General features: G+C 46.2%; 1 protein-coding gene across 1 annotated transcript in view; it reads right to left on the bottom strand.

Moving 5' to 3' along the window:
* Positions 1-2439: 2439 nt before the first annotated feature.
* The window catches only part of RTKN2 (rhotekin 2), a 106200-nt gene continuing 82811 nt past the window's right edge, over positions 2440-25828 (bottom strand). Inside the window, exons 11-12 of the mRNA XM_044298198.1 lie at positions 10934-11041; positions 2440-4484 (exon numbers count right to left, since the gene is read on the bottom strand). Coding sequence (XP_044154133.1) covers positions 3970-4484; positions 10934-11041 — 623 coding nt within the window. The 3' untranslated portion in view covers positions 2440-3969. The remainder of the gene's footprint in view (positions 4485-10933; positions 11042-25828) is intronic.

Genomic DNA, 25828 nt, shown 5'->3' with positions numbered 1-25828 from the left:
ATAGCAGTTTTTTTCCTCCCTCACACAAAATGCCCTGTACAGTCATACAGGTAAATGCAAAAATCTGGCTGTTTTTAGCCACCACTAGGGGGAGCTTACTCCAGAGTTTTATTATTGAGTTTAACATATGAAAACACTGTTTAATAAGATGACCCTAATGGCAGCAGCGCACAGCCAGAATTTTATAAAAGGAAGTCTATTACCTCCTCCAAGCACAAATAAGTGCAGTACTACATGAATAGTACTGCTTGCATTTAATTTAGATCGCCAATTTTATATTCTCTTCTATTTCAACACCCCCATTTCTCCCACTGGAATACACTTACAGGACTTGTGAGCTTGCACTAATAACAAAGAGGACCTCCTGGGCATGAGCTCACTATATTCCAGTGGTGCTTCGAAATATACAAATTAGCAATCCAGGCTCAGCACAAGTACTACTCATGCAGTGCTGTAGTTAACTGAACTTGGTGGAGGAGACGGGCTCACTTTAATTACTTGATGTGAATGTGCAAAGTATTTCACACTGAAAATACTAAATCTTTTACATCTACATCGCACTACAATAAGGTCCGCAAAGCTGAGATCAAGGACAGCGCTATATGAGGGCGTGCACACACATTGCTTTATGCACAATGCTTTATGAACATGTAAACAAAAATGAACCTCCATGGTGCGGGCTCAGTTTCAAAAACTTTCAATGATTAAGATTCTAATATCTAGCTATGCTCTAAATTATAAAACAAAAAAGGTACCTGGTGCTAGAACACAGGTGACAAAAAAAATAGACACAAATAACAGTGTACAGAGCTAACCGAAAAGGGGTTTGTTAGATCTGAGAAATGAAAGAAACATTTCATTACTAGAGTAAAGCATACATAAAACAGAAAATAAATTGCACCATTTTCCAACATTAAATTTTATTATTCCATTAAGGATTACAAAAGGAATGTATCATCTGAAAATTACATAATATTTTTTTTATCCTAAAAGCATTCCAGTTTCCACTCTGGCTATTGGGGCACACCCAACAGGCTGGTGATTCCAGTTTTCTGACACTCAGGTTCTTTTTGCATTGCTGTGTAGACTAGGACATAATCAGCACAGCCATGTCATCCAGAGGATCTTTATCAGCCTTATTGTACTGCTGACTGCCTGGGTAAAACTATACCCACATTAATGCAACTGTACAAAGCTCTGTATACAGCTCTCCTGTCGCACCCTAGTTTCTGGGTTGGGACTATACACTATAGTTTTCTAGAGTTTCTATTGGTCTCTAGACATTTTACTGTCTACTAACTCATTAATTGTAACTGCCATAAAGCATAATACAGATAAATTCAGGAGGATAGTGCGCGCCTCTAACATGGCAGCATTCAGAGAATGTTAAAAATAAATAGCTACAACTTTTGCTACATAATTACATTTATAAATCTAAAACTACATTAATACATTCACTTTAAGAGAGGTCGTCTAAGGGAAAAGGGGTCTTTTTTTTTCCTTCAAAGTCAGTGCCGTTGAAGAAAAACCTGTCCATTGGCTGTGTCTGGTATTGCAACTCATTCCTATTCAAGTGAATGGGGCATAACTGCAATACCAGACAGAGCCTTTGGACAAATGTGGTGCTGCTTCTGGTGCAATGAAAACTAGACTCCCTTCTCGAATGCTGGAAAACCTCTTTAAAGAACATGTGGTCCCTAAGAATCAGCTAAGGGTTCTTTCACACTTGCATTAAAGTTTTCTGGTATTAAGTTCCGCCCTAGGGGCTCAATACCAGAAAAAAAAATAAAAAAAAATAAAATAAAAATAAAAACACACTTCGGAATTCTTTCCGTTCAGTATGCATCAGGGGGTCTTCAGTTCAGTCACTTCTACGGTATTTGGCCGGAGAAAATACCGCAGCATCCGTAAAACTTGCCGGAATACGGGATCCGGCGTCAAATTTCTATTAAAATGTATTAACACTTAGTACCAGAACCGGTACTAAGTGTTAAGGAAAACCAGTTCTGCGCATGCGCAGACCTTTAAAAATAAATACCGGATCCGTTTTCCCGGATGACACGGGAGAGCCGGATTCAGTGTTTCAATGCATTTGTCAGCCGCATCTGCATCCGGAAACAAATGCTATCAGTTTGCATACGGATTTCCGGATCCGGCAGGCAGTTCCGGCAACGAAACTGCCTGCCGGAATCCAACAACGCAAGTGTTTAAGTACCCTAAGAGTTACAAATATGTATATTTTTTATGTTTCGGCATTCCATAATAAAGCCTATTAGGCCTTGCATTTTACAAAACTGTTTTATAAAAGTATTCCAGAAAAGGAAGAAAAATTTTTATTTCCAATTAAAAACAAAATGTGCAACTCAACACTTAACCATAATGATGCTCATGATGTTATGCGAGCTCCCATCCCTCCCCCCCCCCACAAAAAAACTAACACATTTTTAGGGTTACCAAACGTAAGTTTTGCTGTTATTTCACAAAAAAAAATAATGTAAACATGTACCCCCTGCTGATCACTAAAATATGGAGGCAGTAGTGCTCACTTGACCACGAACTCTCCTTACCCAGTCTTTCTACTGAGCCCATCTTCTCCAAGCAAGGACGGTGCTCCACTCTCCATGTTTTAGGCTAGGTCTACACGACTACAATAAGGCACGCGACAGATATGTTGCAGTGTAGTTGCGCCCTTTGTCGTACCAATGTCGTGCAACAATTTTTATAATGATAGTCTATGGTACTGCAATGCGAATCCATCTCGAATAGATTTTTTCCGACAGTCCCGTCGCAGTGCAAGACCAGACTATCATTATAAAAATTGTCACGCGACATTAGTGCGACAAATGTCGCCGTGTAGACCTAGCCTTGGTGATTGGCAATGGTCTCAGCACCTGGACCCCCATTGATTAAAACTAAGTATGCTACTATGATATGTGAAAAAGGACCATTTCGAAAGGCTTTTCACACGTCAGTGAATTACAGTATGTACGTGTGCTGTGTGTGTTCTCTAGGGATCGCTCACATATCCATTGACTCTAAGGTGTGTATTCACACATCAGAGGTTTTCCACGGACCACCAAGGAAGCATGCCTTATTTTTGTCCATGACTATGGATGCCTCACTCACATTATAAACTATAAGTCCGTGAATGCCACTGACAACACAGATGCCACCAGTGTTTGGTTCATGGTATTCACAAACCATTTTGCTAGGAGATGCTCTGGAAATTAAATTTTCAGTCTAGCAGTGTCCGTGGAACACTGATAACAAAGAACGCAAAAAAAAAACATATGGACCAAACATGGATTCATCACGGACATCTACAGGGCTGAACCCATTGACCATTGTGTCATGGATATCATCATGGACGACTGAAAGAGGCATTACATTTTAACTTCGCAAAAAAAAACAAAAAACTTACAGTTACAGAATATAAAACTTTTTACAAACACATTCTATATATAAAAACAAAAATCTAATTTTACATAGTAAGCCCTGCCTCGTTATGACTTGCATTCAGCATTTGTCTTATATTTAATGATTATGAACTGTAATAGGGCCGATTAGTAAGACTTATCATAGCAAAACCTCAGCTCAGGACAGTCACTGGCAAAGAAAGGAATAAATGTGTAGAAGTCAACCTAAACTGACTTTTGTGTCCTGGGTGTAATTACGAGGCTGAACAGTCTGCGAGCCAGCGGATAATAATAATCTTCAAAGAGCCTGGTTTTCTTTCAGGGTATGCGAAAAATTCTTATACATAATCTGAACACAAAAAAAATAAAAAAATAAAATAACACGAGGATAGGCTTGTGATTAAAATAATAAGCCAATTACGCTGTGCAACTGCTCTCAGGGACAAAGAAAAAAAATATTTTCTTTTTAACAGGTTCTTCGCAGTAAATTACAGTTAATTTGTATGTGAATTATTTTCTTCCAGTTTACAATACACTTACACCAAAAATGCATTCATTCTTGAGACTGTAACCATGACTTTGGGACCAGTCTATCTTTCATGGACTTTTGTCTTGGAGCTGGAACTGGTTTTGATGGAAGCTCCTCAGCATCTCTTTCAGTCTGGTCATTGCCCTCAGGGAACATGGCCTTTCTAGGAGGGATGGTTGGCTTCTGGAACTGTTGCATGATAGATGACAATTTGGCATCAAGAGACTTGCGAGATCGCGGCCAGATATTCTCCTTTTCTGTAGGGTCCAGGACCTTCTGAACTGTACTATATGGGGTCTTGTTGGGAGGTGGAGGCGGGGCTCTTCTTTTCTTTCCTTTGCTGTCCAAAGGGTTTGATTCGTTATTTTTTGGAGAAAGGGTGTTCTTTTCTATATGAAGTTCATGATTTCCATCAAATAAGGCAGACCATGGAGGTAGAACAGAGTCTTCCTGACCAATGAGAAACTGGCCATCTGTCTCTTCAATTTTCCTGTGCAGAATATCCGTTAGGCTTTCAAGCTGCACAGGAGAACCAATACCTAAAAATGAGTGTATACAATAATGAATGGTATCATAGAAATTAATAATTTGACCTAAACAGAAGTATTTCGAAATACATGGCGACCTGATTGCTCAATTACATATTCCACCCCCCAACCCCCGAATGGATATGAATTTTCTGAAAATTTAGTTTTGTATATTTTTTTTTTCCTACTAATTAAAAGTAAAAAAAAAAAAAGATACATCAAGCACAATAGGATCAATTCAATGGAGTTTTCCAAGACTTATATTGATTACCTATCCTCTAGATAGGTCAAGAGTATCTGACTGGTAGGGGTCCGACACCCAGAACACCCACAGATCAACTGTTTGAGATGGCACCATGGCCTTCTTGCAGCTTAGCCTAGGTCTGTGATGGCCAATCTCCGACACTCCAGCAAGTGCTGAAACTACGACTCCCAGCATGCCACATTAATTTATATGGAGTTCTGAGAACAGCCAAGCAAGTGTACATCTTGGGAGTCCTAGTTTTCCACAACTGGAGTGCCGAAGGTTAGCCAACATAGGCCTAGGCAAGGTCATGTCTAGAGAGCAGTAAATTTCAGGTTATGAAATTCGTTCACGCTTCGTTTACTGGTTAAAGTTGAATTGTGCTATGGATTCCGTTACCACAGACAATAATGCAATTCGATGACGGAATGAATAACAGAATGCCTTTAGAGGCATTCCGTTATTCATTCCGTCATAATAGAAGTGTATAGGCTGCAAAATGGATCCGTCCCGTTTCCGTTATGCTGAACGGAATCCATAACGCAATTCGCCTTTTACCAGTAATCGAAGCATGAGCGAATTTCAAAATATGAAATTCGCTCATCTCAAGTCATGTCACATGGCCTAGGTGCAACTAAGCTCAATTGAAGTGATTGGGGCTGAACTGCAATACCCAGTACAGCCGTTGCATTGTACAATGTAGCTGGAGCTGATCGGTGGGGGTATCTATTGTCGGACCTCCACCAATCAGATACTGATGACCTATCCAGAGGATAAAAAGTCTTGGAAAAACACAATGTAACAAAAATGTAAGGAAAAATGATGATTACACTTACCGGTAATCGGATTTTCCAGACCTCACGATTTTCAAGACACCCTGTACAACTGAAGTCAAGAACCCAGAAACACCAGGGGTGGAATAAGGAAGGGTGCTGTCGTGGGGTCCGGAAAATCTTATTATCGGTAAGGGAGCATTCACTCGACCGTAGGCGTTTTGCGGTCTGCAAATTGCGGATTTGCAAAACACGGATACCGGCCATGCAGACAAGAATAGGACATGCTCTATCTTTTTGGCGCGGCCACGGAACGGAACAACGGTTGTGGACATCACATGGTGTGCTGTCCGCATCTTTTGCAGCCCCATTGAAATAAATGGGTCCGCACCAATTCCGCAAATTTGCGGAACGGATGTAGATCCATTTATACGGTCATGTGAATGCTCCCTAAGTGTAATCATCATTTTTCCCTTCCCCCACGACAGCACCACAGAGAGAATTTACAGAGAAGAATACCCCTTCCTTACGGGAGAGGGGCGCCACTTGCAGAACTTCTTACCGACAGAAGAACAGAGGCAGAATAGAGCTGGAGCCGATAGAGACGGTAAGGTAGAATGAAAAGACCACGTGGCAGCCTTACACAAATGAAACAATAGCCCCTCCTCCCAAGAGGTAGACTGCACAAGTAGAAATGTTTCCAGAAGAGATGCAAGCCAGAGAAAAAAAAAAAAAAAAAAGACCTAAGCTATCTGGCTAGTGAACTCTTCGAGGCCGCTTTACCCTTATTTAGGCCAGAAAAAAGGAACAAAAAGATCAAAAGGACTTTCCCCACTCCTTCGTTACCCTTAGGTAACGTACAAGGCATCTCCTAATGTCCAGGCAGGGGCAACTTATTCCTTTTGATCCCTGGGCTTCTCAAAAGTGCTAGAAAAGCAATCAAAGCTAAGAATACCGAGATGGAAGCATAGGGAATCCAAGCTAACTAGAGGTCCGAACTTAAAGAAAAAAGGGGTTGTATCAATAACCTAGAAAAATTTAATACCAGACATTATACTTAAATCTAGCATAATCTTATAAAAGAAATCTCATATGGGTTTCTCATCAAGTGTTTAACAAAATAATCATAACAGATTTTAACAAAACATCTTAGAGAAGTACTTATCTTGACAAGGAATGACCAACTGAAGATGATTGCTAAACACCGATTCCTTTGGTACAGAATATATTGCGAGACAGATGCTTTGATCCAAGATCCACTGGAGGCCTAGTGTTACATTTACCAGAAGAACTTTAGATGTCAAATCTCCAATTTTCCTCGCAATCTGGCACTCATAATGGAAAAACTACCGTGGCATCCATCCCCCGTAGGAGCTCACGGGTCTGCCACAAGAGGTCCAAAGAGCCCACTGGACCCTTCAGCCTGAATTCTGTAAAGGCAGCCAGCCAGACAGGCCCAGGCTCAAAAAGGCAGCCAGCCAGACAGGCCCAGGCTCAAAAAGGCAGCCAGCCAGACAGGCCCAGGCTCAAAAAGGCAGCCAGCCAGACAGGCCCAGGCTCAAAAAGGCAGCCAGCCAGACAGGCCCAGGCTCAAAAAGGCAGCCAGCCAGACAGGCCCAGGCTCAAAAAGGCAGCCAGCCAGACAGGCCCAGGCTCAAAAAGGCAGCCAGCCAGACAGGCCCAGGCTCAAAAAGGCAGCCAGCCAGACAGGCCCAGGCTCAAAAAGGCAGCCAGCCAGACAGGCCCAGGCGCAAAAAGGCAGCCAGCCAGACAGGCCCAGGCTCAAAAAGGCAGCCAGCCAGACAGGCCCAGGCTCAAAAAGGCAGCCAGCCAGACAGGCCCAGGCGCAAAAAGGCAGCCAGCCAGACAGGCCCCAGGCGCAAAAAGGCAGCCAGCCAGACAGGCCCAGGCGCAAAAAGGCAGCCAGCCAGACAGGCCCAGGCGCAAAAAGGCAGCCAGCCAGACAGGCCCAGGCGCAAAAAGGCAGCCAGCCAGACAGGCCCAGGCGCAAAAGGCAGCCAGCCAGACAGGCCCAGGCGCAAAAAGGCAGCCAGCCAGACAGGCCCAGGCGCAAAAAGGCAGCCAGCCAGACAGGCCCAGGCGCAAAAAGGCAGCCAGCCAGACAGGCCCAGGCGCAAAAAGGCAGCCAGCCAGACAGGCCCAGGCGCAAAAAGGCAGCCAGCCAGACAGGCCCAGGCGCAAAAAGGCAGCCAGCCAGACAGGCCCAGGCGCAAAAAGGCAGCCAGCCAGACAGGCCCAGGCGCAAAAAGGCAGCCAGCCAGACAGGCCCAGGCGCAAAAAGGCAGCCAGCCAGACAGGCCCAGGCGCAAAAAGGCAGCCAGCCAGACAGGCCCAGGCGCAAAAAGGCAGCCAGCCAGACAGGCCCAGGCGCAAAAAGGCAGCCAGCCAGACAGGCCCAGGCGCAAAAAGGCAGCCAGCCAGACAGGCCCAGGCGCAAAAAGGCAGCCAGCCAGACAGGCCCAGGCGCAAAAAGGCAGCCAGCCAGACAGGCCCAGGCGCAAAAAGGCAGCCAGCCAGACAGGCCCAGGCGCAAAAAGGCAGCCAGCCAGACAGGCCCAGGCGCAAAAAGGCAGCCAGCCAGACAGGCCCAGGCGCAAAAAGGCAGCCAGCCAGACAGGCCCAGGCGCAAAAAGGCAGCCAGCCAGACAGGCCCAGGCGCAAAAAGGCAGCCAGCCAGACAGGCCCAGGCGCAAAAAGGCAGCCAGCCAGACAGGCCCAGGCGCAAAAAGGCAGCCAGCCAGACAGGCCCAGGCGCAAAAAGGCAGCCAGCCAGACAGGCCCAGGCGCAAAAAGGCAGCCAGCCAGACAGGCCCAGGCGCAAAAAGGCAGCCAGCCAGACAGGCCCAGGCGCAAAAAGGCAGCCAGCCAGACAGGCCCAGGCGCAAAAAGGCAGCCAGCCAGACAGGCCCAGGCGCAAAAAGGCAGCCAGCCAGACAGGCCCAGGCGCAAAAAGGCAGCCAGCCAGACAGGCCCAGGCGCAAAAAGGCAGCCAGCCAGACAGGCCCAGGCGCAAAAAGGCAGCCAGCCAGACAGGCCCAGGCGCAAAAAGGCAGCCAGCCAGACAGGCCCAGGCGCAAAAAGGCAGCCAGCCAGACAGGCCCAGGCGCAAAAAGGCAGCCAGCCAGACAGGCCCAGGCGCAAAAAGGCAGCCAGCCAGACAGGCCCAGGCGCAAAAAGGCAGCCAGCCAGACAGGCCCAGGCGCAAAAAGGCAGCCAGCCAGACAGGCCCAGGCGCAAAAAGGCAGCCAGCCAGACAGGCCCAGGCGCAAAAAGGCAGCCAGCCAGACAGGCCCAGGCGCAAAAAGGCAGCCAGCCAGACAGGCCCAGGCGCAAAAAGGCAGCCAGCCAGACAGGCCCAGGCGCAAAAAGGCAGCCAGCCAGACAGGCCCAGGCGCAAAAAGGCAGCCAGCCAGACAGGCCCAGGCGCAAAAAGGCAGCCAGCCAGACAGGCCCAGGCGCAAAAAGGCCTTCAGTCGACCAGGCATAGACTCTACAGGAGCTCATAAATGCTACAGGTGTTCAGCCGTCCAGTCTGATGCTGTAGGTGCAAGCCAACCAAGTATAGATGCAACAGGCGTTCATCCCACATGATGATCGCCTCTGAGGCGAAACCTAGGTTGGGCATTGTGGTTGATGGACCAGATTTTATGATTATTTAAAGGCATGTCATTCACATTTTTTTTGTGACCGTAATAAAAGTTTCGTAAACTCAACTTTGCGGCCCTTCACCATGTACCCGAAACTTTGATTCCATAGGAAGGTTGAGAAAAGGCTACTATCCGGCAGGACTCAAGTGTGCTGGTTGTGTCAAAGAAGATTGCCGCTTCTCTTGAGCTTGTGAATTAAGACGTATACCTGGCAGCGCGACCACCTTTTGTATAAAGTTCATCCCACCAGGCAAGCAAAGTGTCTGTCCTTCCCCCTGACAGCAGCGCTGACCAATCACAGCGCAGAGAGAGGGAGAACAAACAAACAACTCCCTCTCTCTGCGCTGTGATTGGTCAGCGCTGCAGTCAGGGGGAAGGACAGACACTGGCGTCTCCTCCTCCTTGCTCTGAATGTTGAAATTACCGGGGGCCACAGCGGGTGAACTGAGCGGCGCCCAGGAATAATAGTAAGTGCACTTAGATCCCTGGGTGCCGCTCTATGCAGCCTGCTACTAATAAGTTCATATTCTTTGTACCCATGAAAGGTCCTCTTTAACTCCTCCCGGCACCCGGCCTCAATAACAGGGCATGCGATCTGTGGCACCTGAGGGGTTAATTACCGCAGATCGCATGCCCTGTTATTGAGGCCGGGTGCCGGGTCTGTGATACTGCTGCCTATACTTATATTGGTGGCGCAGTGGCGACAGCTCCTCCCCTCCTCCTCCCTGCAATCTCCCCATTGGTGGTAGTGGCGGCCGCGTCAGAGTGGAGAGGGAGGGACTCATTTCTTCTCCACTGACTGTGCTGTGCTACTGAAGAGAACTTGGGCTGCGCAGGATCGCGGCGGTACAGTCGCAAATGGCGACAAGACTAAAGTCTTGTCGCCATCTGCAAATTTTAAGGCGCATTGGCGACCGTTTTGGTCGCCATCTGGAGCCCTGCGTTAAGCCATACAGGCATTCGTAAACAGAAAAAAAACAGAACAACAGAGACAGGGACAACCAGGCGCCAAAGCCCCGAGAGGGACAACCAGGCCCTAAAGTGTTCAGCCAGATTCATACCAACCACATAACACAAATATTCACTATATAACCTAAGTACAATCATCATAAGGAGTACCTTCTTTCAAAGACTGGCGGTCTGCCTGATCTAGGCTGCTTCCTCCTTGTCTGAGCCGCTGGAGGATGCACCGGAATACATGTTCCTTCCATGGATCCAGGCTGCAAGTGGTGGGACGCAATAACCCCCTGGGTCTGCTTCCTCTTACCCATGGAACTGGGCTCCAAACATTGCGTGGCCTTACTCACATGGAGGGGCCCACGCACCTGCCGCAAGAACAGGACGGAGGGCCCGGACCCTGCCCCCCCGGCTCCTATCAGTCCAAAACTATGGTGCGATAGACCCCAGCAGGTATTACCGCATAGCCCTCCAGAACATTTTTGGGACTTCCAGACTAGAGGTACCTGAAAATAAAACTGCGGGTCTCCCGCTCCAGGGACAGGAAACCACCGTGGTTGAAGAAGGGCTCCGCCTTTTTCTTCTGCAGGTTTCCAGTCCCTGGGGGCCGATCCCCTCTCTTAGTGGTGCTGTCGTGGGGGAAAGGGAAAAAAGAAAAAACGCATAAAAAAAAATAAAAAAAATCAAGTAAAGCTCAGAGCAGACAGTATATTGCTTGTAAACCCAAAACACTACATAAAAAATAAATAAAAAAAAAAGACAGAAAATACAGCCTTCAAATTTTTTCTTTTACCTTCCACGTCTACAAATTACACTTACTCATATCATGGTACACTGACGTCGCCTCTTTTGTTAGAAACAATGGTGGTTTCCGTGGTGACATAATCTCGATTTTCATAAGTTTTTCTGCACAATGCTTCCACTGACCTGAGAGAGGAACACCTCTGTTAGCAGGGCAGCACAGAGCAGTTTTTATTTACACATGAAATACATTTTTCATTTAATAAGGCATTCAGATTTTTCTTTCATGAAACTGATCCAGGAACATAACTATGTTAAATGTACTTACGTGTGATAACAGAGGGAAGAAAAAGGTTACTGGTCTTGCCATTGAAAATACACTTTAGGCTACTTTCACATCAGCGTTATCCCTTTCCGCTATTGAGATCCTTCATAGGATTTCAATAGCGGGGGAAAACGCTCCTGTTTTGTCCATATTCATTGTCAACGGGGACAAAACTGAACTGAATGATACGGAATGCACCAGAATGCAGTCCATTCCGTTGCGTCCCCATTGCGGATCCATCATGACTCACAATGTAAGTCAATGGGGACAAATCAGTTTTCTCAGACACAATAGAAAACGGACCTTTGACTTTCAGCTCAGTCATGGCCAAGTCGTAGTTTTATTCCGGCGGCCTCTCGGCATGTTTGCCGTGCTGCCGCTGGAACTCCGTCCCGTCCCATTATAGTCAATGGGGCCAGAGCGGTAGTCCGGGGGCACACGTGCACTAGCGGCTGCACGGATCCGACAGGCTGTTCACTCGCCATTTGAATGTCCTTATTACAGCCTCAAATGACAGCCTAATTGAGAGTCTAATGATTCAAATGTACAGCATCACAGATCCCTATGATGCTATTAGTTTACATCATTAGACCTATGGTTGGGCCAGATTTATGGCTGTAATATGGACATTAAAATAGGCACACATTACTGCCATCTGAATGAGGACTTAATAAAAACGTACTAATGTTCCGACCAAGGACAACATCTGCATGGAGTTTGTATGTTTGCGTGGTTTTCCTACAGGTATTCCGGATTTCTCCCACACTAAAAATACATACTGGATAGGGACCTTAGATTGTGAGCCCCAATGGGGACAGTTGGATGCTAATGTCTGTAAAGCGCTGAGGAATATAGTAGCGCTATCAGTGCATAAAATAAATAATGTTCTGATTGCAGTGCTGTCTTTTGCACCCTGGAAAATCCACTTCGATTGATCCGATCCCCATGTGCCAGAGGGGTTTTTAAATGGACACTACCATTTTTTTCTTCACAGCCTATGGGCTCATTCAGACAGCCGTATGCTGTCCACAAAAATATTGAATGCCGTTTTGTTTTTTTCGGAGCCACAAAAAAAAAAAAAAAAAAAAAAAAAAAAAAAAACACAACATTTACTATTTTTGCGGACCCATAGACTTCAATAGGGCCATGTCCCGATTTTCACGGACAAGTATAGGACATGTTTCATTTGTTTTGCGGAACCGTGGAATAGAAAAGGGCCCCATAGAAGTGAATGGGTCAGCATCTAATCCGCAAAAAAACTGATCTGCATTTTTGTGGATAGCATACGGCCGTCTGAATGAGCCCTATATGTGAACATTCTATGTATTTTATTTTTTAACCAAAAAATAGTGGATGGTTTGTGGGATATCATTTTTAAGCCCCTTTATGTATTCTACTTCCTGTTTTCGCTTTTTATCTTCCGGCTTTGTTTGGACTTTCAGCACAGCAATGAGCCTTGCTGGACTTTCTCAGTCAAACCATCACTGCGGCCAGAGAGGAAACAGGGTGAGCGAATAATTAGATCCTCACATATTCCACGTTCATCCTAATTCTATATCTATTATATAAGCTGATAACCTCTTCTCTTGACAGCAGCAAACTAAATAATGGATAACCTATTTATATGGAAGTTTATCTCTGCTGACGGCTACAGAATTACAATATTTTTCATGTGACCCCATCAATCTTTAGGGGTTATGCACTAATTTCTATGAACTCTCAAACTAGCCAGATTCACGTTGCTGATCATTCTTAGTTGATCCCTAGGTGCTGGGCCTTAGCTCATTCGCTTCCAGGCCTCCGCTGCTTGTCTTGGGTTTCTCCATGAAAACTTTTATCTTGATGCCAATGCAGCCAATCACTGGCCACAGTGGAGATCTGCTCCCCTTGCATCACATGACTATTTAAAGGGGGTTTGTCACCTCCATATGGCCATATACAGTGCTTACATGGCTCTGTAGCACACCTATACAGGATTGTAACGGTACCTTTGTTCTTTTCTTTAGACTTGCACCAGCAGTAAAAATGATTAATTCATATGCAAAGTAGCACTCGCAAGTGCCAAGGGGCGGCGTTCAGTGTGTAGGTGCCCAGGCTGCTCTGCTGCCTTTTCACTTTACTCCTCCCCAGCCTCTTCCTTTGCCCGCCCTCCAAGTCCGGACCTATCGATGAGGCAAGAGACTTAATGAATTAAACTTAGTTTTTCCTGCTGGTGCAAGTCTAAAGAAAAGAACAAAGGTACCGTTACAATCCTGTATAGGTGTGCTACAGAGCCATGTAAGCACTGTATATGGCCATATGGAGGTGACAGACTCTTTAACATAATGCAAGGGAAGCAGTGGTCAGTTATTGGCTGTAACAGCGTCAAACAGGAAGTTTTCATGAAGGGACTCAAGACAAGCAACGGAAGCGGGGCAGCAAGCAAGCCGGTACCCAGCACTGGGGATCAGGTAAGTATGATCACCAACAAAGGTCCTGCCAGTCTCAGAAATTAATGTATACAAACATAGGGTCCATTCACACGTTAGCAATTTCGTTCCGCATTTTGCGGAACGAAATTGCAGACCCATTAATTTCTATGGGGCAGCACGATGTGGGGCACGAAAATAACACCAGCGTTGGCTTTATAAGCCCCCCTCCCACGGTCATCCAATGCTGGCGTTATTTTCGTGCCCCATCTGCCCTCCCTTTTCAAGGGCTTCCTCAGGATATGCCCCCTTACAGGCTACCCACGTTTCACAGCTATGGGCACAATGCAGGGCTACTTAGTATATGATACGTTCAGGTTTCCTGGGTTCACTTAGATAGCTCCAGTATCCGTAGCCACGACCATAATTGTCAAGGCTGTTGCAGCCTGTCATTGTGGGAGGGCCGTAGGCTTTATAAGCCCCCCTCCCACGGTCATCCTACGCCACTCCCACAATCACAGGTTGCAACAGCCTTGACAATTATGGTTGTGGCTACGGATACTGGAGCTATCGAAGTGAACCCAGGAAACCTGAACGTATCATATACTAAGTAGCCCTGGATTGTGCCCATAGCCGTGAAACGTGGGTAGCCTATAAGGAGCCAAAAAGCAAGGCAAAAGGTAGATTTTGTATTTATTGAAGGGTACATGAATTACAATGCCAGTTTGTGGAAAACGTCTGATATTTCTTGATGCGGATTGGGAATGTACCTGGTGGAGCAAGATGACTCCAAACGTCCCATCTTCTAAATGATATGACTGGGAACGTTATGCTTGGAGGCTGCGGAAGCCGCTGCGATCCGAAACGAGTGACCTTAAATGGTTTTGGGATCTACACCTAGGCCGGTGACTAGAAGGCGAATGTGTGAAATTAATTGCGTGGTCGTGAGGGGCTTGGATTTGAAGGGTAGCAGCGGGCTGTCTGGGGAGGAATGACCTAAGGAGCTGATTAATTGGTTGAACACCTGGACTGGGCACCATTTGTTGAAGGACCTGAAGTACTTGACTGGGACTGGGGGCCCTGATTGCGACGTTTTGGTGGAAGGTAATAGCAGGATGAAATGGTCGTGACTCCAAGTTAACTGGCTCTTGGTCAGACCCTTGGATTTTGGGGAGAAAACTGAATTCCCCTGGGTGCAAAAACACATAGAAACCTAAATACATGGCTGCTTTAATGACTGTGCTGGGATGGAGCCCGAAAGGGTTGCTGTCTAGGGAATTCGAAAGCTTCCTGAACAGATCCCCTGAGACTGGTTGCATGGTGGGAGTGCATGGCAGACTGTTTTTTTGAATTCCCCTAAGGACAGCCCTGATGGCGGGGGACGCGAATATCGCCTTACTACCGGGGTGTTTGAGGGTGGAAAAGTATTGCACCCCTGCCTTGTACAATCTGATGGAATTGTAGCCAAGTTTGAGGTGATGGTGGCAATAAGCTAAAAAGGCCATCAAATAGGTGGTCCTATCTGTGCCGCTCCTAGAATGGAGACGTGAAAATTTTTGAAAGCTGTTCCAACCGGTTTTATAGTTTCTAGCTGTGTTGGGTGATGGTGATTTTTCTATGAGGGATTTGGCGGATGAAATGATTTGCGCTAGTCCATGCATAGGGTGTTGAACTCCGGAGGGGACAATCCTGCTGGATCCGCCTCTGGGATGACCTAGAAAAAACGGTTGAAATAAAAGCGTGACAGTGCGTCAGCCGCGGAGTTCTGGACACCCTGGAAGTGTCTGCATGAAATTTGAAAGTTGTACTGTAGGGAGAACCAAACTAATTTGTGGACGAAAGGCATGAGGTGACGGGATTTGGACCTACCTTTGGTAAGGATAGCCACTACCAACTGATTGTCCGTAATGAACGTCACTGGGAGTTTGCCCACTGCCTGCCGCAAACTTTTGCGGCCGCTACAATTGGGTAGATCTCTAAGAGGGGGGAGGATCTGAGGTACTCGCTGAGCGAAGAAATCTTGGTGGGCCAGTGGCCCGCTAACCACTGGGTGTTGTAGATGGCCGCGAAACCCCTGGAGGCAGCGGCGTCGTAAAAAATCGTGGGAGAAGAGGGACGAAAAGGGAGATCCCATTCCAGCGGGTCAGGAAGGAATTCCACATGGCTAGATCCGCCATCGCATGTGCGTCCAGGATTATCGGGGAGTCCTGCTCTGCAGCAGTTGGTAGCAGATCCAGGAGTCTGGACAAGAAGGCCTTGCCCTGGGGCATGATCCTGGCGGCGAAGTTCAGCATGCCTAGCAGGGATTGTAAGTTCTGCTTTGAGACGACCCTGCAACCCACAAATCTGGAAATGACCTCCTTGATCTTTGACATCTTGTCCTCAGGCAACCTCGCTTCCATCTGGCGGGTATCTAAGACAATGCCGAGGAAAGTGTTGGTGGTTGAGGGTCCTTCGATCTTGGTAGGGGCGACAGGGATGTTGAGGTTGACGAAAACCTGGAGTAAGCTATCAAATTTGCAGGGCGGAACGTCTGGTTGCTCCATTAAGAGAAAGTCATCCAGGTAGTGGATGACCATGGGGTACCCGCAATGGTTGACCAGGACCCAGTGGAGGGCCTGGGAGAACTGGTCGAACAACCACGGATTACTTTTGGAGCCGAAGGTGAGGCGATTGGCGAAGTAGTACAAGTCGTCCCATTTAATGCCGTAGAATTTCCAGAGTTGTGGGTTGATGGGCAGCAGCTTGAAAGCGTCCGCCAGGTCAGCCTTTGACAGCCAAGCCCCCTGGCCTGCCAGGAGGATGAGAGCGATGGCTTCACAGAGAAGGTTGTGTCTATGCTGGGCCCCCGAGGAGCTTGCCGCAGACCTGGGCAGGGACGATGGAAGGCTGGGGTTTGGGCACCAGTCTGAGGCATGCAGAATGGACTGGCATGACGCGCAAGCGGAGGCTTTGAGACCGGCGAAATGTCGGCAAAACAGCTCCATGTCCAGGGATGCCCAATTGGTGACCCGTTGGAACTGGGCGAGGGCTGCCGCGGCTTTGGCAGAGAAGGACCGGTGGTAATCGTAAAACGCGTACCCTCCATACTTGTGCCCCAAATCCGTGACCCTGTACAGGTACAAATACAACTCCTCACGCCTTTCGGGGAAGGCGGAGCAGATTGTACCTGAACAGGCTGAAAGCCAGGATGAATTCTGGGATAGACAGTTTCCTGTTCAATCGGGCATCCCTGGACCTGAGAACTAGCGACACATTCACGCAGGCTATGGACCTATTCTCAACCGTGTCGTGGGTGGCAGTGAGGATGGCGGCTAAATTGATGTCCTTCCCTTCCAAGATGTCTCGTTTGAGGGTGTCAGTAACGAAATGGGACCGGGCTACCTCGGACGAGGCGGGAACCCTACCTGAGGATGTGGATTGGGACGTGGAAGCGACCGGGAGAGGAGGTACAGGGATGCTGGGAGACGGGTCTCTGGACTCTGCCGACAGCCTGGTCTGAATGTCCGATACGGAGGTGGCTAGGATGTTGATGGTGGCGTGCAGCTGGGTCAATGACAACTGGATAGTTGACATTGACACCTGGTCTTCGGAGTGGGACGAATCGGACACAAGGAGTCGATAAAGCTCCGCCTTCCTGGCCGAAGCTGGGTAACGAATCCCTCGTTTGGCGAGTTCGACTATAATTTGGGGGATCGTCCAGCTCCGGAGTGACCCCACGCTGGCATGGCTGGAAGCCAGGGAATCCGGAAGGGATGCAGAGTAGTCTAATTTGGAACGATGTTGGGAAACTGAAAGAGAGGACAAGGTTTATAAAAGTTTTTTTTTTTTTTATCCGAGATGTAGTCTCTGAAATGTTAGGGCCCTGATGCCCGGAGGTGTGTTGCGTTTGCTGCCCCAGCTGGACGCTTGGAGCGGCCTGAATAAAACGTGACTATGCTTGTACCCGGATAAATATAGATAAAGAGGGGATCGGTACCCTTTACAATCCACCTGGTCTACCGAGGCCTCAGGTCCTGATGATTCGTGGCGGTGTAGACAAAATCGGGTCTTTGACCGAGATAAAAGTAAAAGTTTTAGCGGAGGCCCAATGGCCAGTGAACAAGATTGTGAATGAAATAACCTGATGCCTGGGTAGGCTGCTGGACAAACATGGATGAGGGACCGAAATGACCTGCCTGACGTGGCAGGTGAGAAACCACTGGTGACTGGGGTGTGACTAGAATATTGAAACCAGGGCGTGCGTGGAATGGAGTGGCCTGATGGAAGATAAGGATGAAATACATGGATAGAACAAGCCGAGATGTGGCTAGAGACAAAACGGAGGGGGAAGTGAGAAGACGAGACATGGCCTGAATAACGCAAAGAGGCGTGAGACGTGAATGACAGATGTGGCCTGAATAACGAAAACAGGCGAAAGACGTGACTGACGGTTGTGGTTACATGACGAAACAGGCGTGATACATGACGGTAGGACGTGAGACATGGAAGACAGATGAGGGCTGAATGATGGGGAAATTTTTTTATTTTTTTTTAGCGTGAACCGGTGTGGACAGACGTAGCCTGATTGATGAAAACAAGCAAGACGTGAATGACAGATGTGGCCTGAATAACGAAAACAGGCGCGAGACGAAAATGACGGTCGTGGCCTGAATGACGAAAACAGGCCTGAGACGAAAATGACGGTCGTGGCCTGAATGACGAAAACAGGCCTGAGACGTGAAGACAGACGTGGCCTAAATAACGAAAACCAGGCTGGGACGTGAAAGACACGGAGACGTAAAACAGATGTGAATCGTGGAATGTGAAAGTGGCCTGGCAACGTAGACAACGTGGCTGGCTAAAACAAATGGAGAGACGACTGACAAACGAATGATGTGACATTAAAACAGGCGTAGACATGGACGAGCAGACGTATCCAGACTACCGTACCCAGAGCGCGCAGGAGACTGGTTAGAGTAAAACAAAAATTCCAACCTGCTGATGAAGATTTTTTGACGAACAAAAAAGGGTCAGGTAAATTTCGTAATAAAACAGGTGGCGTACAACGGCTCTGTCAGAAGGAACCGGAAAGGTAGCTCTGGCCGGAGCCTTGTTCATGTGGGACTGGCGAAACGAAGTGGGTTGCAAGAAAATAACGCCAGTGTTGGATGACCGTGGGAGGGGAGCTTATAAAGCCTACGCCCCTCCCACAATCACAGGCTGCAACAGCCTTGACAATAATACTGGTGTTTGGGGAGGGGGGGGGGGGGTGCACTGCGCCACCAATGAATATAATTAACACATAAATTTAAGTGTAGGCAGCGGTATCACATAACCGGCACCTGCCCGCTGACATGGCGCTGCAATTCTCGGTATTGCAGCGCCCCGTCTGAGGGGTTAATTGCCGGGGATCGCAGTGCCCCGTCTGAGGGAGATTGCCGATGTGATACCACTGCCTCCATTTAGACTTTGTATTGTGTGTTAATTATATTCATTGGTGGCGCAGTGACCACAGTCCTCCTCCCTGCCATCAGTCCATTGGTGGCAGCGGCACAGGGGGAGGGACTGCCTCCTTCTCCACTGTGCTACTGTGGAGAACTTGGCACGCACCGAGAGCAGCGCTCACCATGTCCTCAAACAGATACTAGGCTGCGCAGCCTAGTATCGCTAAAGTAAACCCCGTATGCTCTTCAGCTGCAGCGCGGTCCACTCGCAAATGCAAATTTGAAGGCGCTTTGGCGACAGTTTCAGTCGCCATCTGGAGCGCTGAATATTTCATATTTAATTTAACTTTAAAAAGGTATAGTAATGCCAAACAAATAGAAAAACATCCCCAAAATATGAATATTGAGTTAAAAAATAAATAAATATATACCTCTGACAGATGTGTGTTTGGCTTAGTTCATAAGCGAAACCAGACCCCTCTGGTTGATGCTGAGACACAGAAGGGGCCCGACTTAGCTAATGAACTAAGCAGCTCAGGTCCCTTCAAGCATGTAACATACACAAAGAGGGGGAGGAACCCAGATCTTCTAATTAAAGTACATTGCAAAACATCCAGTTTTTTTATGACGCTGGGCAACTCCTTTAAACCCCATTAAAGGGGTTAATCGTCGGGGATCGCAGTGCCATGTCAGAGGGCGAGTGCCCTCATTTCATTGCTTCAAAGACGTTCAATTCAGAACATTCAAGAACCTTTAAATAGACAAAAACTAAAAAATAATAATCACTCTGGGACGTAGAGAAAGAAGACAGCCTTTGCCTCCACCCAGCATAGGCCTGTTCAATGTGTAATCCTATTGTCCTAGTGCACAGCATCACTAAACCCCAAGTGTTAAATCATTACAGGACCTTGAATAATATTTGTTTGGTGAACGATCCGATCAGTGAGCAGCTGTCATGGAATGTCAAAACTTGTTCAACAGCTGTTCCAGGCTGGTTCATACAGCGCTGTCAGCTGCTGCTAACAGGCAACCACTCGGCTCATTAACACCGCGCCATTATTATCCAAACCTGAGCTGCTGCTAGACTATAGCACGCGAACATACAGAATGAATCAATAGATACTGCTTTTATGTAACCGATCTCCTGTTTTACATCCGTACGGACGGCTTGCAGTAAAAATCATAAAATGTTATTGAAGGGTACAATTAACCTTGGATACCGCTGCACGGATGGACAAGGCTTCATATACCATCAATCCCCCTGCATTTTGGTGTATGGCTAATTATGATTATGTAGCAGCACACATGAACAGAATGCTAATCACATGAACAAGATACAAAAGTTCTCAGTGACCTTGGAGGCAATTTTAGTGCTGAACAGGAACTCAATATAGTTAATATTCCAATCATCTACTTGTGCAATCAATTTAGAAATTCACTCATCACATGAGAGGCCTTAGCTTTTCTGAAGCTCAGGTCTCATTGACAGCATTTAGAAATTTGGCAAATGAACAGGGCATCTTCTACCACCACATCACAAAAGGCATGGCTGCAGCAGCTAAATATGAGAACTGTGCAGACACCATCGTGTTAACCAACTGCGTTAGCAGCATCTCCCTAATGTACACCTATTATCCAAACAATTCTCTTTTCATTTAAATGGCCTATCCTTAGGATAGGTTATCAATATAAGATCGTGGGGGTCCAACTTCCAGCACCACCGACCATCAGCTGTTTGAGGAGCCTGGTATCCTGGTGAGCTCCGCTGCCTCCTCACAGTTTAGCAAGCACAGTACCACCCATTGGAAAGCTGCTGGGCTTGGTACTGCAACTCACTTGAATGGGACTGAGCTGCACCTAGGCCATGTGAGTGAGGAACGTGACATCACATGGCCTAGGAAGAGGCCCATGTGCTCACTGGACAAAAATTATTATATTCTTCATACACATGCGTATTGTATGCTGCAAGATCCTATCAGGAGTTATCCCAGTCCTCCGTATAAAAGGAAAAAAGAAAAAGGGTAGCGGATCAGCGCAAACTAGACAAGTGGTAATAGTGATCAATCAAAAGTGCCGTCTGTCAGTGTATGCTCAACGCAACTAACAAAGTCTGTCTCTTAGCCCACGGGCGTTCACACTTCTCTTGTTACAGTAATATACTTCAGTGCTGAAGGCAGGTACCGCAATGCTAGTTTCTGCCCATTATTCCAGCGCTGCAGCCTTAAGAAAAGATGCATACATAGTGCTCACCGCGTATAGATAAAAAATAGTCACACTTTAATGTACTTACAAAGTTGTCTTAATCAAATCACATAAAATGTCACTGCCCGACCCGGGTTTCGCTCCGAGGGGCGTGCCGAGATTCACTTCTGGTATGGGTGCGTTTGAACCTCCTCATTTGAAATATAAATACATTTCTATATGTCTCAGTAATAAAATTACTCAAACATTATATAAAATGTATAAAAATATAAGAATATTACAATAATATAGTAAGACATCCTTATAAAGAACACTAGTAGCTTTTTTTTCTACAATTGCCTACAAGTGAAGCCTGGATATTCATTATTCTTATGCCATATTCCCTATCCTATATACCCACTAATATCCACCATATATGCCACTAATAAAAGTCCTCTATCATACATAGCAGCCAGCAGTTAATACAGTGATACTGCCTTCAGGTTGTAAAGTTTTCATTTTATATAGCCACTCAGCTTCTTTTTTGGTAATATATTCAACCGGGTCCATGCCCCGCCATCTGTTGCGTACTAATTCCACGCGCATAAACTTGAGTCCCGTCGGATTGCGCTGATGACAATTTTTAAAATGGATATGGTATATGTAATATTTGGTTGGGCACACCTACTGTAATACCCAGACTCAAACATGGATGCGTTGCATTGGTGCACAAATACAATCATTTTATTGATTACTATTGATAAAAAATGGGTACACAATTAAAAATATAAAAAAATAAATATGTATTGCTGATAGAATGGAAAAAAATTCTGGTAAATCCAATTAATACGATAACTGTCAAATGTATAATGTCCTGCTATAATCCTAAAAACTGTAGTAAAGGTTTAGAAAAACTTGTCACATACAGTTAGTGACGGCACATATAGTAATCACTTGTCTGTAGTTGGTATCAATCATGGGTGTGTGGTTGCATACTTGTAGTCAGTAATAGTAAAGCTACATATGCTGCCCATACAGTTATTAATTAGATGTAACAGTAGCTGCGCTAATATAGATTGAAGGTGGTGTTCTTGGTCTCCAGGAAAATAATATCCTTTCAATATATAGCAAATACGGTTCCAAGCTTTAACAGTGGTGCAGTTGTAAAGGAGTTACTCACTGTTTGCAGATCCAAAGTGGGGTCTCACAACTGCCGTGGCGTCCCATGTGTGTTTGCGCTCCAAATGAGCGCTTACCTACCGCTTCCTGTTGCTGTGGGCACTGTTGTAATAATTACTGCTAACCACTAGATGGTAGAGTGGATCTCGCAGCTTGTATAATGTTCGTTTTGTCAATGTTCAGACTTAGTGTTTCACAAGCTTAATAAACTTTAGGATTTTCGGAGCGCTCCTTATTCTTATTTAAACCATCTGCATTTAATGCTTCTTTGCTTCACAATCCTCCTATCAAAGAAGCATTAAATGCAGATGGTTTAAAGAAGGATAAGGAGTGCTCCGAAAATCCTAAAGTTTATCAAGCTTGTGAAAGACTTAGGCTACTTTCACACTAGCGTTCATGGGTCCGTTCGTGAGCTCCGTTTGAAGGGAGCTCACGAGCGGACCCAAACGCCTCTGTCCAGCCCTGATGCAGTCTGAATGGAGCGGATCCGCTCAGACTGCATCAGTCTGGCGGCGTTCAGCCTCCGCTCCGCTCGCCTCCGCACGGACAGGCGGACAGCTGAACGCTGCTTGCAGCGTTCAGCTGTCCGCGCGGAGGCGAGCGGATCCGTTCAGACTTACAATGTAAGTCAATGGGAACGGATCCGCTTGAAGATGTCACCATATGGCTCAATCTTCAAGCGGATCCGTCCCCCATTGACTTTACACTGAAAGTCTGAACGGATCCGCTCAGGCTGCTTTCACACTTAGAATTTTTTCTAAGTTATTAATGCAGACGGATCCGTACTGAACGGAGCCTCCGTCTGCATTAATATGATCGGATCCGTTCAGAACGGATCCGATCGAACGCTAGTGTGAAAGTAGCCTAAGTCTGTACATCGACCAACCATCTAGTGGTTAGCAGTAATCATTACAACAGTGCCCACAGAAACAGGAAGCAGTAGGTAAGAGCTCATTTGGAGTGCAAACACACGTGGGACGCCGCGGCACTTGTGAGACCCCACTTCAGATATGCTAACAGCGAGCAACTCATTTACAAAGTTAAAGTTTGGAACCGTATTTGCTATATACTGAAAGGATATTGTTTTCCAGGAGACCAAGAACACCACCTTCAAGCTATATTAGCACAACTATTGTTACAACTAAAAACTGTATGGGCAGCATATGTAGCTTTACTATTACTGACTACAAGTATGCAACCACACACCCATGATTGATACCAACTACAGACAAGTGATTACTCTATGTGCAGTCACTAACTGTATGTGACAAGTTTTTCTAAACCTTTACTACAGTTTTTAGGATTATAGCAGGACATTATACATTTGACAGTTATCGTACTGATTGGATTTACCAGAACATTTTTCCATTCTATCAGCAATACATGTTATTGGAGTTTTTTTAATATATATAGTGTCAGCGTATATTTTATTTTAATATATTTTTTATTGTGTACCCATTTTTTATCAATAAATTATTGTATTTGTGCACCAATGCAGCGCATCCATATTTGAGTCTAGGTATTAGGTGTGCCCAGCCCAACCAAATATTACATATACATTTTAATAGACTGGGCGAGTCTATTTTAGTTGGAGCATCCTTCCTCAACAATATATAAGAGGTGAGCCATTTCAATTGAATTATGCACCAATTTTTAAAATGGGCTGATAAAGAAAAAAGGTTGGAAACCCATAGTGTATGTTTCTAATATGTTCTCCAATCCTTACTTTTAATTTTCTTAATTCCTGGCCACGTATTGAAGATGGCAGGGACATTCTAGGACGCATACTACTCCTGCATGTTAAATTTTAATTGAGCATGGTCACCCTAATTTTTTTAAAATTTGTGATGGAAGTGATAACAGCGTTATAGAAGACAGTTACTGAATACTCAAACCAACAAAGTATTATATCTGCTATAGCCAATAAAAAAAAAAAAATTACACTACTGTCACGGATGGTGTTTCAGAAAACTAGAAGATACAAATAAAGATCCGACTGACTTGATCCCAAACTAAGGAACATAAGGGTGAGCCCTATAAAAGCCCTAGAGCTCTCCCTGACTGCTCAGCCCATACAAAGATTTTTATGATAGATAATTGCATGCCCTCGTACCTAGAATGTGTGACACCTGAAAACCCTATAATAGTGGGGGGACATGACCACCGGCTCCCTACACTTAATACGGAGAGAGTCAGGGTCACCTAGGATCAAGCCAACAGACGGCAATACCAGACTTATCTGGGGAACCAGCAGTTGCAGCATCTAGCAGTGAGCACAATCCAGGAAGTTGTATAAACCGCAAAGTGATGCAGTATGGGAGGGGATATAAAGGGATGCAATCAGTTCAACTAGATGACAGCTGAAAGAAGGAAACGAGACGACAAAACGAAACCAAAAACAAAAAGAACCTCAAGCAAGAGGTACTGAAGAACGTCTGTCAGAGATTCTCAGAGATCTGGCGGTGACAACTACGGGCCATTATTACACTGAAGCTTGATGGGAATTATTGAGTTAAAAAATACATAAATAATAGAAGATGCCTTGTTATTTTCTCTACTTTTGCAAAAATGAATGTAGCAAGAACTCCTGTGTAGCGACAGAAGGACAACAGTTGTCAGAGAAATGGTAATTATCAGTAGCGTAAATGAGTAAGAGGGTAAGGGAAAAGCCCATTCCCATCTGAGACTGGTGCTATACCGAAGTAGCCACAGAATCTAGTGGTAGTGCAATACTCCACCTGAGGAGGAGGCCATACAAGGGAAGCCACAAATCTAATTCTAACGCCATACTCCAGCTGAGGAGGAGGTCACACAGTAGAGGCCACTGATTCAAGTGCTAGAAGAATCCGTCACCTGACGAAGGAACTGTGCAGTAGTAACACAAATACCCCTTATCCATTAATAGCTACAGCATGCCCTGCCAGCACAGAACTGAGGAGTAGGCCTGAGGACATCCCGTAGGAGCCATGGTACCATACTGCCCCAGTTAAGTAGAGCTAACCTTAAACACTCCACCTGGTAAGGGCGCTGAACAGGAGGAACCACCGAAGCCAGGGCCAGGGCAGAACCCCTAACTGGAGGGGGGCTGCCCCACTGCAGCGACCACGATCTCTAGCACTAGCGTGAAAACTGCACCTGCAAGGAGAACACGCTGTAGTAGCTAATCCAGAGTGCCAGCATAACCACTTCACCTAAAGTGGTGGACAGAGAATACAGAGAGTCAGTGCAACCCTCGGCTCACTGGAACGTAATCACAATATTCTGTGCAATGGCGTACGCACTACATGTTGTCGAGGACCAATACCTTGACCGACCTGAACTGTGGAGGCCCATGGGGATGGGGGGGTCTTTAGGACACATAAGTGTTGCTGGGTAACCCCCCTGAGAGGGCAGAGGTCGATATATTTGCGCCCCCAACCAGCACCGGAAGGACAGAAGGATACAATATGGAAGT

The sequence above is a fragment of the Bufo gargarizans genome, chromosome 6, assembly GCF_014858855.1.
Source record: "Bufo gargarizans isolate SCDJY-AF-19 chromosome 6, ASM1485885v1, whole genome shotgun sequence".
Classification (NCBI taxonomy): Eukaryota; Metazoa; Chordata; class Amphibia; order Anura; family Bufonidae; genus Bufo; species Bufo gargarizans.
Note: the sequence above shows the minus strand (reverse complement) of the source record. Positions and strands in the feature narration are given on the sequence as shown.